At 38.8% G+C, this 12,873-nt stretch overlaps 1 protein-coding gene and 1 long non-coding RNA gene across 2 annotated transcripts in view; one reads left to right on the top strand and one right to left on the bottom strand.

The window, feature by feature from the left end:
- Nucleotides 1-245: 245 nt before the first annotated feature.
- The window catches only part of LOC106950120 (uncharacterized), a 16,742-nt gene continuing 4,114 nt past the window's right edge, over nucleotides 246-12,873 (bottom strand). The window contains exons 2-3 of the long non-coding RNA XR_001425550.1: nucleotides 9,118-9,120; nucleotides 246-342 (exon numbers count right to left, since the gene is read on the bottom strand). This is a non-coding gene — a long non-coding RNA (uncharacterized LOC106950120). The remainder of the gene's footprint in view (nucleotides 343-9,117; nucleotides 9,121-12,873) is intronic.
- The window catches only part of LOC106950119 (ephrin-A5b-like), an 88,677-nt gene continuing 80,357 nt past the window's right edge, over nucleotides 4,554-12,873 (top strand). The window contains exon 1 of the mRNA XM_015036769.1: nucleotides 4,554-5,313. Within this exon, the coding sequence (XP_014892255.1) occupies nucleotides 5,189-5,313 (125 nt within the window). The 5' untranslated portion in view covers nucleotides 4,554-5,188. The remainder of the gene's footprint in view (nucleotides 5,314-12,873) is intronic.

Raw genomic sequence — 12,873 nt, 5'->3', positions numbered from 1 at the left:
TTTCGCTCTGCGGCGTTTCCACGTGTTCATTGTTTGTCATCATTTTCAAAGTCATGAGCTTCCACTCTATAAATAAAAAAATAGTGTTAACTGACTTCCTGGATGCACATTTTGAACAGAAAAAATCTGAAAAGTGTGGCATGCATTTTGATTTAAAGGGTAAGTATGATGTAAAATTGACTATTTTTAGTTATGATGTTTTTCCCTAATAAAAAACAAACCTGGAGTGTTGCTTTGATTCTTCCATGCATGTTTGAGAAATCCTTGAATCTCCATGGCAACCATTCAGCTGTGCAAAACGCCTGGATGGACGTAGCCCCGCCTTCAATGACGAATCTCCTCCTCTGAGCTGCAGTCTCCAAACTTCAGAGCTGAAGGGTTGTTGGATTCATCAGACCAGAGAATATTTGTCCTCTTCAATAAAGGAAGGAATTAATGATTGATTTTCCCACCTGAGCTGTTAATCTCTGCAGCTTCTCCAGAGTTATCATGGGTTTCTTGCATACTCCTAGGATAAATGATAATCATAATTTTAGAACAGTAAAACAGTTATGGTTTCTATATTAAGTTAAAATTTTTTGAAAACCTATATAAAATAAATTCAAATCTACCTGAATCTGTTGTGAATTTTTATTAATAATTTGCAGGGTTTAAAATTGTAAAGTTGTAATCATAACCTTTAGTTCAGCTAACATGAAAGCACAACATCAGCATTTAACAGGAGCTAATGCTAAAGCGCTACACTAAGGCAGTATTTAGTAAAAGTTAGTTTTAAACAAATTCAATTCAAACATATTTTATTGAAATGTTGTTGTAGCTCATTAATTCAGATATATAGTGATGTCTGTTGGCAGGAAAGATCTCTTGTAGCAGTCTGTATTACAGTGAACTTGAAAAAGCCTCTGACTGAAGATGCTCTGCCTTCCCAGTGCCTTATTTCAGTGTCATAAAATAAGAATATTGAGTGGGAGCTAAAGCTAAATTACTGACATGGTATTTAGCAAAAACTAATTTCAAAGTGTGACATCAATACGGTGTTTAGCAGAAGCTAATGCTAAAGACAGAAGAACATCCTATTCCATTCAGGCTGATGTATCTATTTTCATAACAGATACAGGAAAATTAGCCTCTCCTCTGAAAATGTTCATATCTACATTCAGAACAATAATTGACGATATTAAAAGCAACTAAAACGATTCAAGTGATGCATATTTTGTTAGCAGAGGATGCTAATGTCCATGTAGCAGGAGAACATGCTGGGTTGCAGCCGTCCTGTTGCATTTCCCATCTGCTTTACTGCTGTGCAACAGAAGCTGAGAAAGCATCAGTTTCGAAACAAATCTTTAGAAACGTGGCGTCGGCTGGAGGCGGCAGACGGAGGGGGGAGGCTGACGCAGGTTGGATGGAGTTCAGCAGAATCTCTTTAGGTGGAAGAAACCAGGCTGTTGCTGCTCTGGGTCACAGACAAGCTGCTGCTTAAAGAAAATATCCACCGGTGTTTTGTTCCTTCACCGATAATAAAATCCTCTCCTGGTTCCCCGCCAGTCCAGGTTCCTCCATATGGAGACAACAAGATTCACTGGATTCTGCCGAAACTCTGAGAAATCACTTTACAACTTTTCATCTGTCCTTATGATCAGGATGTGCTGCTTCACCCCTGCTAGCTTCATAAAAAGCAACATAGCTAAATATTTAGCTTGTTAAATATTTACTATTTACTAAGCTAGCTGGATCAGTTTGTAAACTAAATAATTTGGTCAGATCTAAATATTTACCTTGCTAACTTAATTAGCTACTAACTGAACCAAGTTTGTAGCTAAATATTAAGCTTGATGCTAAATGTTTAGCAATAAAACTAAATATTTAGTTTACGCTAAACAAAAATATTTAATTTAGTTTATCTATTTTACTATTTACTAGAGCTAGCAAGTTTAGTTTTCAGACTATATAATTAGTTCAGATTTAAATATTGAGTTTCTGACTTGGTACTTAGCTACTAACTTAACTGTTTGGATCAAAATATTTAGCTCCAAACTATAGATTTAGTTAGCTTATTTACGATTTAGTAAAATAGCAAGTTTAGTTTGTATGGTAAATATTTAGTTCTGAACTAAATGTTTGGCCTGCTAACTTAAGATTTAGCTGTTAGCATCTAGTTTGCAGATAAATATTGAGTGCAAAGCTAAATGTTTCACTCTAAACTAAATATTCATTTTTCTATTTCACTATTAGTCTAATTTATAAAGATTTAGTTCAGAGTAAAAATGTTGTTTGCTAACTATTTAATTTGCTAACTGCATGTGATTTTTGATTGGCTTTGACTTCTGACTCCCTGATGTTGAAATCCACAAAAAAGTTTATATTTTATTGTTTTTAGTGATGTGAAGATATTTTTTCATGAACTACTTGAAAGGAAGAGAAAACAGTATGAAGTTTTTGACACATTTTTTAAGTGTTTTACATGAGAAACTGCATTCATGGCGTTAAACATTTTGTGTGTTTCTTAAAGAAAAGAGACTTATTTATTAAATCTGGCATTTTTAGGGATAGAAAACATATCCCTATATGAGTGGAGGACTGAAACTAATGATGCAATTTATTTTTTAAAAATAGAGAAAACGTCAAGAAAGAAGACAACAACTTTTGTAAAACTGCATTTCAGGGATTCAAAAAACAAAAAACGTAAAATTTTTCATGCAAGGTGAGGATTGTAGTTAGTCATGACATTCATAAAATTAAAATAAATATATATGTAGAAGAAAATAAGTTCTTTTAAAAAGTTTTTTTTTTTTTAATGGATTCCCAAGAAATGTTCAGTTTAAGAAGCCTTTCCTACTTTGACCACAGTGGGGCGCTGTGCGTCAGAAGCCATCACTTTAACATGAGTTTTTATGCAGAAATCCAAATAAAATCAAGTTTAAATCACCATAAAAGTAAATAGATCTTTTATGATGCATCTGGAGCGGAGTTGTTTTTATCCACTCAGGGTTTTATTGAGTTTTGACCAAACGGATCGAACCGCCAGATGAAGGTGAATCATAACGAAGCGATGCGGTGGCAGGAAGCGGCCGGGATCAGTGAGCAGGTCTGGGAATGCTGCAGGCAGAGCAGCATGTTGCTTTAGTAAGTCAAGCTGCTGCCATTCAAACATCCCAAAGCCAATGAGGAGCAGCGCAGCCCGAAGCTCCACGCTGTAAGAAATGTCTGCAACAAACAGCAGAGGAATCACAGCCAGGCTGTCTGAGGCGAAGGGGCGGACCGAGCAGAACGGCGCCCTGGGCAACCACCCCAATCTCAAACTATGATTTAATCAATAACCCAGTTCAGTTATTTAAACTAGAGATTATAGTTTATTGATAACAGGAATAATTTCTATCTGATTTAATGTGAGAAAATGTTTTTTTGTGTGTGTCTGGTTATATTTTTATTTTCATTCTGGTGTTCCAGCGGTTGATTTTTATGGAGTACCAACAGGGACATAATTAAATAAATAGATAATTAAACAAATGCTTTGATAATTTATTTATTAGAAAATTAATTGACTAAATGTTATTTAAACATTAAAAAGCAAACTTTTAATCGCTGATGAAGGTAACTGATTTAATTTATATTTAATTATTTCATTGTTTGTGGTCCTGTAACATTAACGATTTTATCAATCAAATTAGCCCATCAAAGACAAGAGTGGGGGAAACGCTGATCTGTTACTCCACCAGTTTAATCTGACTCTTTAAAAAAAAAAAACATGGCCGCTGTTGTAGTGGAGGATGTTCATGGGTGATTTGATTTGTGAAATAATTAAACACAATGTTTGTTTGTGTTTAATTATCTGCATTGGCTGTTGCAAGCTTATCACGGTAATCATGGTACATCTAATCAATGATCTATTTATTTGTTTAATTTTATTCCCTTTGGCCCTCCATAGGAATCAACCACTGGGACAAAACATAAACATAAACAAACATGGGAACATAAAAATAACCAGACACAGACACACAATGTTATTCAATGTAGCTTCTGATTTGAGCTAATGTAACAACAAAGTTTGCATTTTAATGATTTTATGAGATATGTAATAAATTCACTGTCTATTAAAAATGTATTTATTTAATGATACATCAAATGAAGCATTTAGTGCTGCTACAAGTATTTCAATGAATTCATAATATATTGAATAATTACCTGACAAACATCTACTTATTTAATGATACATTTAATGGACATATTTATATAATTTTGTCCCTTCTGACCTTCCATATGTTCCTTTAATGTTTGTCCAGATTTCAGCAGGAAAACTGCTGTTATATATGTTTTACATATTTGTTGATATATGCAATAAATTCTATCAAATATTTACATATTTTTTGAAAGTTTAATTTATTTAATTTAGTCTTTTCTGACCTTTCATAGTTTCCTTCAATTTTTGTCCTGATGTCAGCAGGAAAGTTGCTGATATATTTGTTTTAAAGATTTGATGATATATGTAGTAAATGAAAACATTTATTTAATGATACTAATTTAATGCATCTGTTTATATAATTTTGTCCTTTCTGACCTTCCATATACCCCTTCGACATTTTTCCAGATTTCTGCAGAAAGCTGCTGCTGTAGAGGAATCAGATGGACGGATTTGTTCTCAGTTGCAGTGGAAAATGAGGCTGAAGACCCAACAGGAGAACATTTCTTCCAGCGTGCGGCGGCTGGTGCGGTAGGAGGGAGTCTGGGGGAGAGAGAGGGAGCGAGGGAGTGAGGAGGGGGTTGGTCCGGGAGAGAGCATGGCAGCGGCAGCCACAGCGCTGCTGACTTGGTTCTCCTTCACTTAGACCCGAAAGCACCGTGTCCTGTGCGCTCCTGGCGCAGACCCCGTGCGTCATTCTGTTGTTTTCTTTCCGCCTCGCTTCACTCTTTTTGCGTCAAGAAGCCGGGACCAGGAGCGGCTGAGAGTTCAGCCCGGATCCGGAGAAAGCCGACCCTCCTCGGCCGCCCTGAACCCTCCGGACCGGAGCAGCGGCGCTCCATGTGCGCCTCGTCGGTCCGACAACTGAACCCGGAGTTACGCCGAACGGAACCGACCCGAGATCCGCTGATTTAACAGAAAGCAAGCAGATACACGCAGAGGGAGGCTAAGTTAACGCTCCGCAGCAGAACCAGAACCAGAACCAGAACCGGACCTCAGCCCAGCGCAGACATGCCGCAGGTGGAAATGATCCTGTTCCTCATCCTCATTATTGGGATGTGCGTGTTCGGCCAGGACCCGGCGTCCAAGGTGGTGTCGGACCGCTACGCTGTCTTCTGGAACCGGACCAACCCAAAGTAAGTGTCCCGAACCGAACCGGGAGTCCCCGGCGCGGCGCTCAACTTTCACTAAAGGGCCATTTCACCGCGTTTTAAGGGACTCTGCAGGAACTTTGATCCGCTCCAGTTCGGGATCTGGATCCGTTTGACCGACCGAACCGGGACCGGATCATTCTGCACTGATTACAGATTCTGAAAAACACATTTTACATTTTATGGAACCTTTATTTTAGTTGTGAAAACACTAAACATTTAGCATTTTCAGCGCTGCTCATGCATTGATTTTCAAACCTGGACTGAATTGTTTCCATTTTTCTTTTAAAAAACTGATTTATTATTTTATTTCCAAGGAGAAATCACCAAAAAATGACACAATTTAATGGTTTAGATTGAGAATAGCTTAAGAAACAAAATACTGGTCAAACACATAAGAAGTGTAATTCAGTACCTTTAGTACCTAATTAGAGACAAACTCTTTACAACACATACAGAAATTGAGGAAAGTTTCGTTTTTATTGCATTAAAACCACTTTGGATTGAAGCAATTGTCAAAATTGGACCAATTTATTCTGCACTCAAGTCAGGTTCTATAAAATCCAGTTTACGATCCGTGAAAAAGTGTTTCCAATGCTTTCAGACGCGAAGCATTAAACTCATTTCTGCAGAGACGCACCGATCAGATTTCCAGCAGGACCGATTTTTACACGACTTTAACTCAGAAAACAAAGAAATGAGCTGAAGTTTCTCTGATTGAGGCAGGAATCAGATGGAAAAAGAAGAATGCAAAACATTTAGTATAATTTTTTAATCAAACATGACTTCAGTAGGTTGTTGTGTTTATGTACAGAAAATGATGATATCTTTTAATTTAAATTAATTTACTGAGTGTTTTTAATCTCCGTCTGATTGGTTCATCTCCACTTTGCAGTAAATTTATCCAAATTTCATCGTTAATGTTGCATAAATAGAGAAAGAAACAAAACTTCAAGGTTTTTCAGATTCTTACCGATAAAATGAAACTTTTCCAGATCAGAAACTCTTTAGGAAACATTTGTAGGCGTCGTAGAATCATTTAGATTTTCAATTTGGACCCTAAAACGCGTAAAAATATCATAAACTAAAACCTGTAATATGACTCCACCATTAAAGTTTTAAGATTTAATCTCAATATGAAGTTTAATAATGCAAAATAATTATTGAAATCCAACATTTTGTGGATTTTATTTTGTTATCTCTAATTTGTGTGAAACAATTCAAAGCAGGTTTGACTGAATATCGGCTGGTTCTAGATTTTAATTCATATATATTTTCCTTTTTTGTCATAAAATAAACACTTAAAACGGAGCATAAATGTTTTTTAATATGGAATAAATAAGTCCAGGTTCGACCAGTTTAAGTGTTTATATTCAGTTCAGATCATGTTGGATCCAATCTGAGGCGGTTCTGCTGCAAAACGTTCATATTATTTTCATTTTACTCCTAAAATAAACGTTTCACGTCATAAATGTGTTTTTTATTGAATCTGTAATCAGTCTGACCAGTCTGAGTGTTTCCCTGGAAAGCAGAGCGTTGTCCAGTGACATGTTTGTGTTGATGGCCGGAGCCTCGATCCGCCGTCAGGATGTGGCCTTAGTGGATCTGAGCTTCCACAGCCGTGGATTTTTCCATGCTGCAGTTTTTAAAGCTGCTGTTTGGAGGCTTTATGAGTCTGATTATCAGTTGCTTCAAAGTTTCTGCTTTGCTTTGAGACTTTTATGTGTTTGTTGACTGAAAGGCTTAAGACTGCGCGAGAGTGACATTTCTGGTGCTGTGAGCTGCAGGCCGCCTCCCCTCATGAGTCAGTGCCACATGTTTGGCGTTTCACCAAAAACACAGTGACTGTGGGAGCAAGTGTGTGTGTGTGTGTGTGTGTGTGTGTATGTGTGTTTCTGCAGACGTTTGGGGTTAAATCAGCATTTTTTTCCTCCAGGATAACAAACGTGTTTGTTGGCCCTCAATAAAAAGCTGTTTGTGTTTCTGTTGCCGCTTTTTCATTACAAATGTGTGTAAAACTTTCTCGACATTTCACTAATGTGGAAAAAACAACATTTTGATGTTTCTCCATTAAAGAAGAGACACAGCGTGAATGTTCCCGCGATGTCATAAAAAAAACGTGCCATCATCCTCCCATCACTTCCTGTCATCGGCTTTGTCGTTTCTGGCAGTGGTAACATCTGGTTGTTGATCATGACTCATGATGTGAAAAAATGTATCCATTGCAGTTTTACGAAATAAACCAATTTCTATTAAGCCAAGCAAAACATATTACTAATGTCAAAAACTTTTGATCAAAAATATATTTGGTGTATTGTCATCAAGCTAAGTTTTTTTGTTTTTTTGTTTTTGCACAATTTTAAGATAAATGGAAACTCCAAGGCCACATGCTAATCAGGGTGATAAAGTGAAAATTAGAAAACTGAAAATTATGACCAGCATCATTTTGTCCTTGTCTGTGTTTAAAAAAAGAAAAGTCATGGAAATCATTTTAGTCTGTTTTGCCGTTTCCTGGCCGTCGTCTTCCTACAGTTTTCTTCGATTCTCATCTCCCTTCGGTGCTCAGTCTGGACTTTCTCCCATTCCCTTTGGTAGAATTTCAACCGGGCCAACAGGAACAGAAGGACAAGTTGTGAATGATGATGTTGATTTTTGGCACTGTTTTAGGATTGCATTTTGCCGGTACTTTTAGCAGCGGTGGTGGAGGAAGTGAAGGAAGCCGTTCAGTCCATGTCGGCCACTTTCACAGCCATCTTGTTCGACTCGGCACTTCTGGGTTTGCAGGGGAGGATGGTTGTTTACAGCACAGGAAATTTCTGGTGCATTGAACTGGTGCATTGAACTGGTGCATTGAACTGGTGCACTGCACATGTTGCAGCCAAAAATCCTGGAAAAAATTGTGTCTTGATGGCCGAGAGATCAGATCCTTAGATGAATGAAATGGCATAAAACAAGAGGCTTGTTTTTACCAGGCTTAATAAATTCTGTTCTTAGTTCAGGTAAAATTTAGCCCCAACTGTTTAATTTAGCATAAACATTAAAATAAATTTGATATTAAAGATACAAACTAATGTTTACTTTAAACCCAGTAAAGGCTGTTTTCAGCTTTAAATGTAGTCGTTTAAATCAATGTTGACTTTTCCCTTAACGTAACTGATATAACATTATGGAATGTTTGTTTTAGCACTTACTGTGCTCCGTATTACTGTTTTCAGCAATAAAACCAGCCGACCAAACGTGCTGGAACTCCGCTGGGGTTGCTAGGTAACTCCGCTGGGGTTGCTAGGTAATGGGCTGAACTCTGCTGGGGTTGCTAGGTAACGGGCTGAACTCCGCTGGAGTTGCTAGGTAACGGTGGCTGCTGATTTGTGACATTGCATTCAAGAGGTTTTTGAAACGACTCATTTTCCAGAAATTAATAAACACCTGGGTGATTTTTTTTTTGTTTGTTTTATTTTATTTTTTATTTATTTTTTTGTTTTTTTGTTGAGTCGTTTTTAGAAGCACAAAATCGTGAATTTTATTTCTTCTTTAAAATCCATTAAAGTGGCAGTAAAAATAACTGAAGAACCGGTCCAGAGGAATCAAAGCGTCACTATAACTCTGTAAAGTATTTATTCTGGCCTATCACATGGTTTTATTTTCATCCATTTATTGTGATGGAGGTGAACTGTTAAATTTACCATGAGACTGACTTCAGGTCCTTCGTTTCTCTACTTTTTCCTGGCGTTGAAACTCTTCCCAGCGTCCAAGTCTTGTTTCTGGGTTGCCATGCGCTGCCGTCCAAACCCCCTCGCCCCCCTCGGGCCCTGTGGGAGCTCCGCATGCCGGGGTCACACACTCGGCTGTAACCAGGCGCGGCGCGGGTTAAGCGGCGCAGAGGGGGCCGTTGTCAGGGTCAGAAACGGGGCGTCCGCGGGGCCCCGGCACGGCGCCCCGCCTGGGCTTTGTCCCCTCAGAATGGAGGGCGAATAAATGAGTAACTCCAAATGACTTTTTCCCTTTTCTCATTCATGACTTTGAAGCTGTATGATGTAAACGAGGGCCATGCTGGAGGCACGGAGGGCCCCTCTGACCGGCGCTGCGGTGCCCGCTGCTTAATGCAGCTCCAGTCGGTGTAGCAACCTGCTGCTTCCCCCCAAACCCCGAACTCTTCTTCTCCTGATTCTTGTTTTCCTTCTTCTCTGTGGCGGAGGAGAACCGGCAGTCCACACTCAGCCATTCATGAAATCCCCCAACAGGAACTCTGGAATTGAAATGGGAACTGAGTCGTGAAAAATGGAAATGCGTTGACATTTTCATGCCTTCCTCGCCCCTCCCCACCCTATTGTTTTAAAGAAGCTGAAAGGATTCCTTCTGTAATTTAGATAAACATGAGCTCTCGTTTGTAAAGCTTTGATCACAGAGAGAAAACGTTCCCGCGCTGATGGGAAGGATCTGAAGCTGAAATCTTCAGCATTTCAGTTTCTGGTCAGAGTTACTTCATTCAGGGTGTTTTAACTTGGTAGATTTACTTTGACTGGGGGCCAAAATTGCTAAATTTGTTACATTTTCACTCTGCACTGTGTCAAACCAACCAACTCTGTTCCCCTCCTTGCCTGTGGGGGCGCTGCACCAAGAACTACTGAAGGAAACGACACAAAATCCTCTGAAGACACTGAGCGCAACTTTCATCTTCATGAAATATAAACAAAACTGAAGTGAGATTGCAGGATTTCTCTTTTGTGTTTGGTAAAAATCCATGAGCCATTTCTACTGGTAGCGCTAAGCTAACATGTTTGTGTTGGTTGTATTTACCCAGAATGCTCTGCGCTGTAGTCCACTTCCTGCTTTTGGAGCGGTCTCTGGTCCGCTTGGCGTTCAAGCTGAACCAGAGTTCACTTTTTTTGGACTTTCTAAAGTTCGATTAAAGCAGAATAAACAGATCTGATGTAAACTAGAGGCATGTTTTTATCGTATCGTGTTTTTATCGTATCGTTTATCATTTATTGTGATAATTTTATTTATCAAATTCCACTTATTGTCTAAATCCTCCCAGAACAGGCAGTTCTGGGAGGAACTGTTGGTATTTTTAGTTTTTTCTCTTTTCTCCTCTGTTGTTCATTGAGAGCATCAATAAGTCTGGAGATATGATGAAATGCAGTTCCTGTGAGCAGATTGGACACAAATCACTTTTTATGTGACTGGTGTCCCAAAGAATCGTATTACAAATGGATTTATTTCCAAAGCAGCGTTTGTGTTGGTGCATGCAGTCACATTCACAGTCACATAAAAAAGAAGTAATAAATAATTCCTATCATCACTTTTATCACTGTAACAGTAAAACTTTCAGTCCAAACCCTCAAACACGAGTGTTGAGTTTCTGCTGAGCATAAACTTAGAAATAGTTGGAAAATCAGTTTCATCTGAGTCCATTTTGTTGTTTAAATAAACTTTAATCTTTAGTTAAGCAGCTTTTTGTTTCTAAATTCAAACTTCAATGTTTCTTTGATGTTAAGTTAAATCCTCCTCATGTTCTTCACGTCTCTAAAAACGTATCATTGCTAAAGATTAGTGGTTTAAAAGATGTTTTATAACCAAACTGGTTACAGTTCATGGATACCAGTAAACTAACAACCACAATATTTATATATAAAAACAGATAACGATGGGAACCAGAGATCGCTGTGGCTCAACTTTCTGCTGCTTGTTTTAGTTTTCCACATCACTGAGTCGACGGGCTGCATGTTCATCTGGATTTAAAATATAAGATCATAAGAACCAGATTCCTTTTTTACTTGGACAGAAGTTAGAGAATAAAACTGATTCTGATTATTGGTGCACCGACCCATCTTTTAAAAAGCCCAACTTACCGATTCTGATTTCAGCCGATACCATGTTTTTGTCTGAAATGTTGCTCCATATGTCAAGAAAGTTACTGAATTGGCAGCAATGGGGCGACTATTAACTGTAAATGTGCAGACATGAGCTGGTCGGCCGGTTTGTCAAACTTTTCTCACAGGAGAAAAGAAAAGCACAGTGGTTGACTTTTAGACTTTTGTTGAGGTTGATAACATCAGTAGATAAGATCAGCTTCACATGTAGAAACATCACCGATCTCCTAAAATTAAGGAAATCGGCAGCGATAAATCGGTGCAGCCGTAACTCTGATGTTAGTTACTGTTGGTGTTTATAATCCGTCTGGTATTGATGCATCCAGTTGGTTTCTATAAATCCATCGAGTTCTCATAAGTCCTGTTGGTGTTTAAGGATCTTATTGTTGTTTAATAAAGTCAGAAGTTTATTTTCTGCACATTTAGAAAGAAGTTTGACTGAATCCTGTTTTCTCTGGATTAACTGCCTGGTATCTGGATTAAGTTTGACTGCATGTGTTCAGTTTCTATAAAGTCTTGGTGAAGTTTGCTTTGCCCTGGAATGATTTGGATGGACCAGAATAAACCAACTGCAGTGAAGTCGGGATCAGGACCGAGCTTTGTGGAGCGTGTTGTAGATTATTACTAACAGTCGTGGGACAAATTACAAATCCCACTCTCAATGGGCTCAACTGGAAAGTGGCACCAGAAGGAAATTACCCCCAGAACCAGGAAAAACACAAAGTGCAGCTTTTTCCAGGCGGAAAGTGAAATGAGGCCCATATGTTCGCCGTCAGCCGCCTTGGAACCCAAACGGTGGAGTAAAGTGTAAGAGTCGGGTATTTACTGCTGCTCTGACAGGCAGCCATTAGTGAATTCCCCGCTCAGCGGCTCTTTAGCTGCTTCATTAGAGCCCACCCGGGTCCATATGGTCCGCTTGCAGCCGCTGCCTGTTGCCCAAGGTGTTTATTTGTTGCTGATAGGCGGATCAGCGGAGAATCGGAGTCGGAGTTCCTTCCCTAATCTCGCTGGCTGTTTGTGTCTCCGAAGCCATGGAAACTGATACCGGCTCCGTCATGAAAGAGGCTCGCTGGGTGGGACGGCGACCCGGACAGCTGGGGGGAGAGAGAGAGCGCAGCGTCACCCCAGGGGTCTCCTTTAATCCCTGATAATTCCCAACCAGAGCTGCAGCAGCAGATGCAACATATTCCTCCTCAAGACAATTAAGGAATCTGCTCAGGTTGCCGTTTGCTTTACGTTTTGTCAATCGATCTAAGAAATAATCTGATTAATCACTGCGGCTAACTTTGTTAGCTTGAAATATAGATTTACACGCAGTTCTTCTTTCTGCCAAGCAGTTAAAATGGAAATTATCTGATTTAGTTGCAGCAGAAAACAACAGCAACTAAAGGAAAATTACTCCTATTCATACTGTAAAATTATACTCAATAAGAGCAAAAAGTATTTGATAAAAAGTCAAATCAAGTACTGAGAAACTGGTCAAATTATTTAATATTTAAAAATTACGTCATCAGACGGAACTAAATATAAAGTTACGTGGAAATTTTGGTATTTGAATGACCAAAATGACAATAATTCATATAAGTACCGTATTTTCCGCACTATAAGGCGCACCTTCAATGAACGGCCTATTTTAAAACTTTTTGCATAGAATAGACGCTACACTTTGGGA

This window comes from Poecilia latipinna, unplaced genomic scaffold, assembly GCF_001443285.1.
Source record: "Poecilia latipinna isolate Pla-1442-1.1 unplaced genomic scaffold, P_latipinna-1.0 Scaffold379, whole genome shotgun sequence".
In the NCBI taxonomy this organism is placed as follows: Eukaryota; Metazoa; Chordata; class Actinopteri; order Cyprinodontiformes; family Poeciliidae; genus Poecilia; species Poecilia latipinna.
The sequence above is the reverse complement of the archived record's forward strand: the minus strand, read 5'-3'. Positions and strand labels throughout refer to the sequence as shown.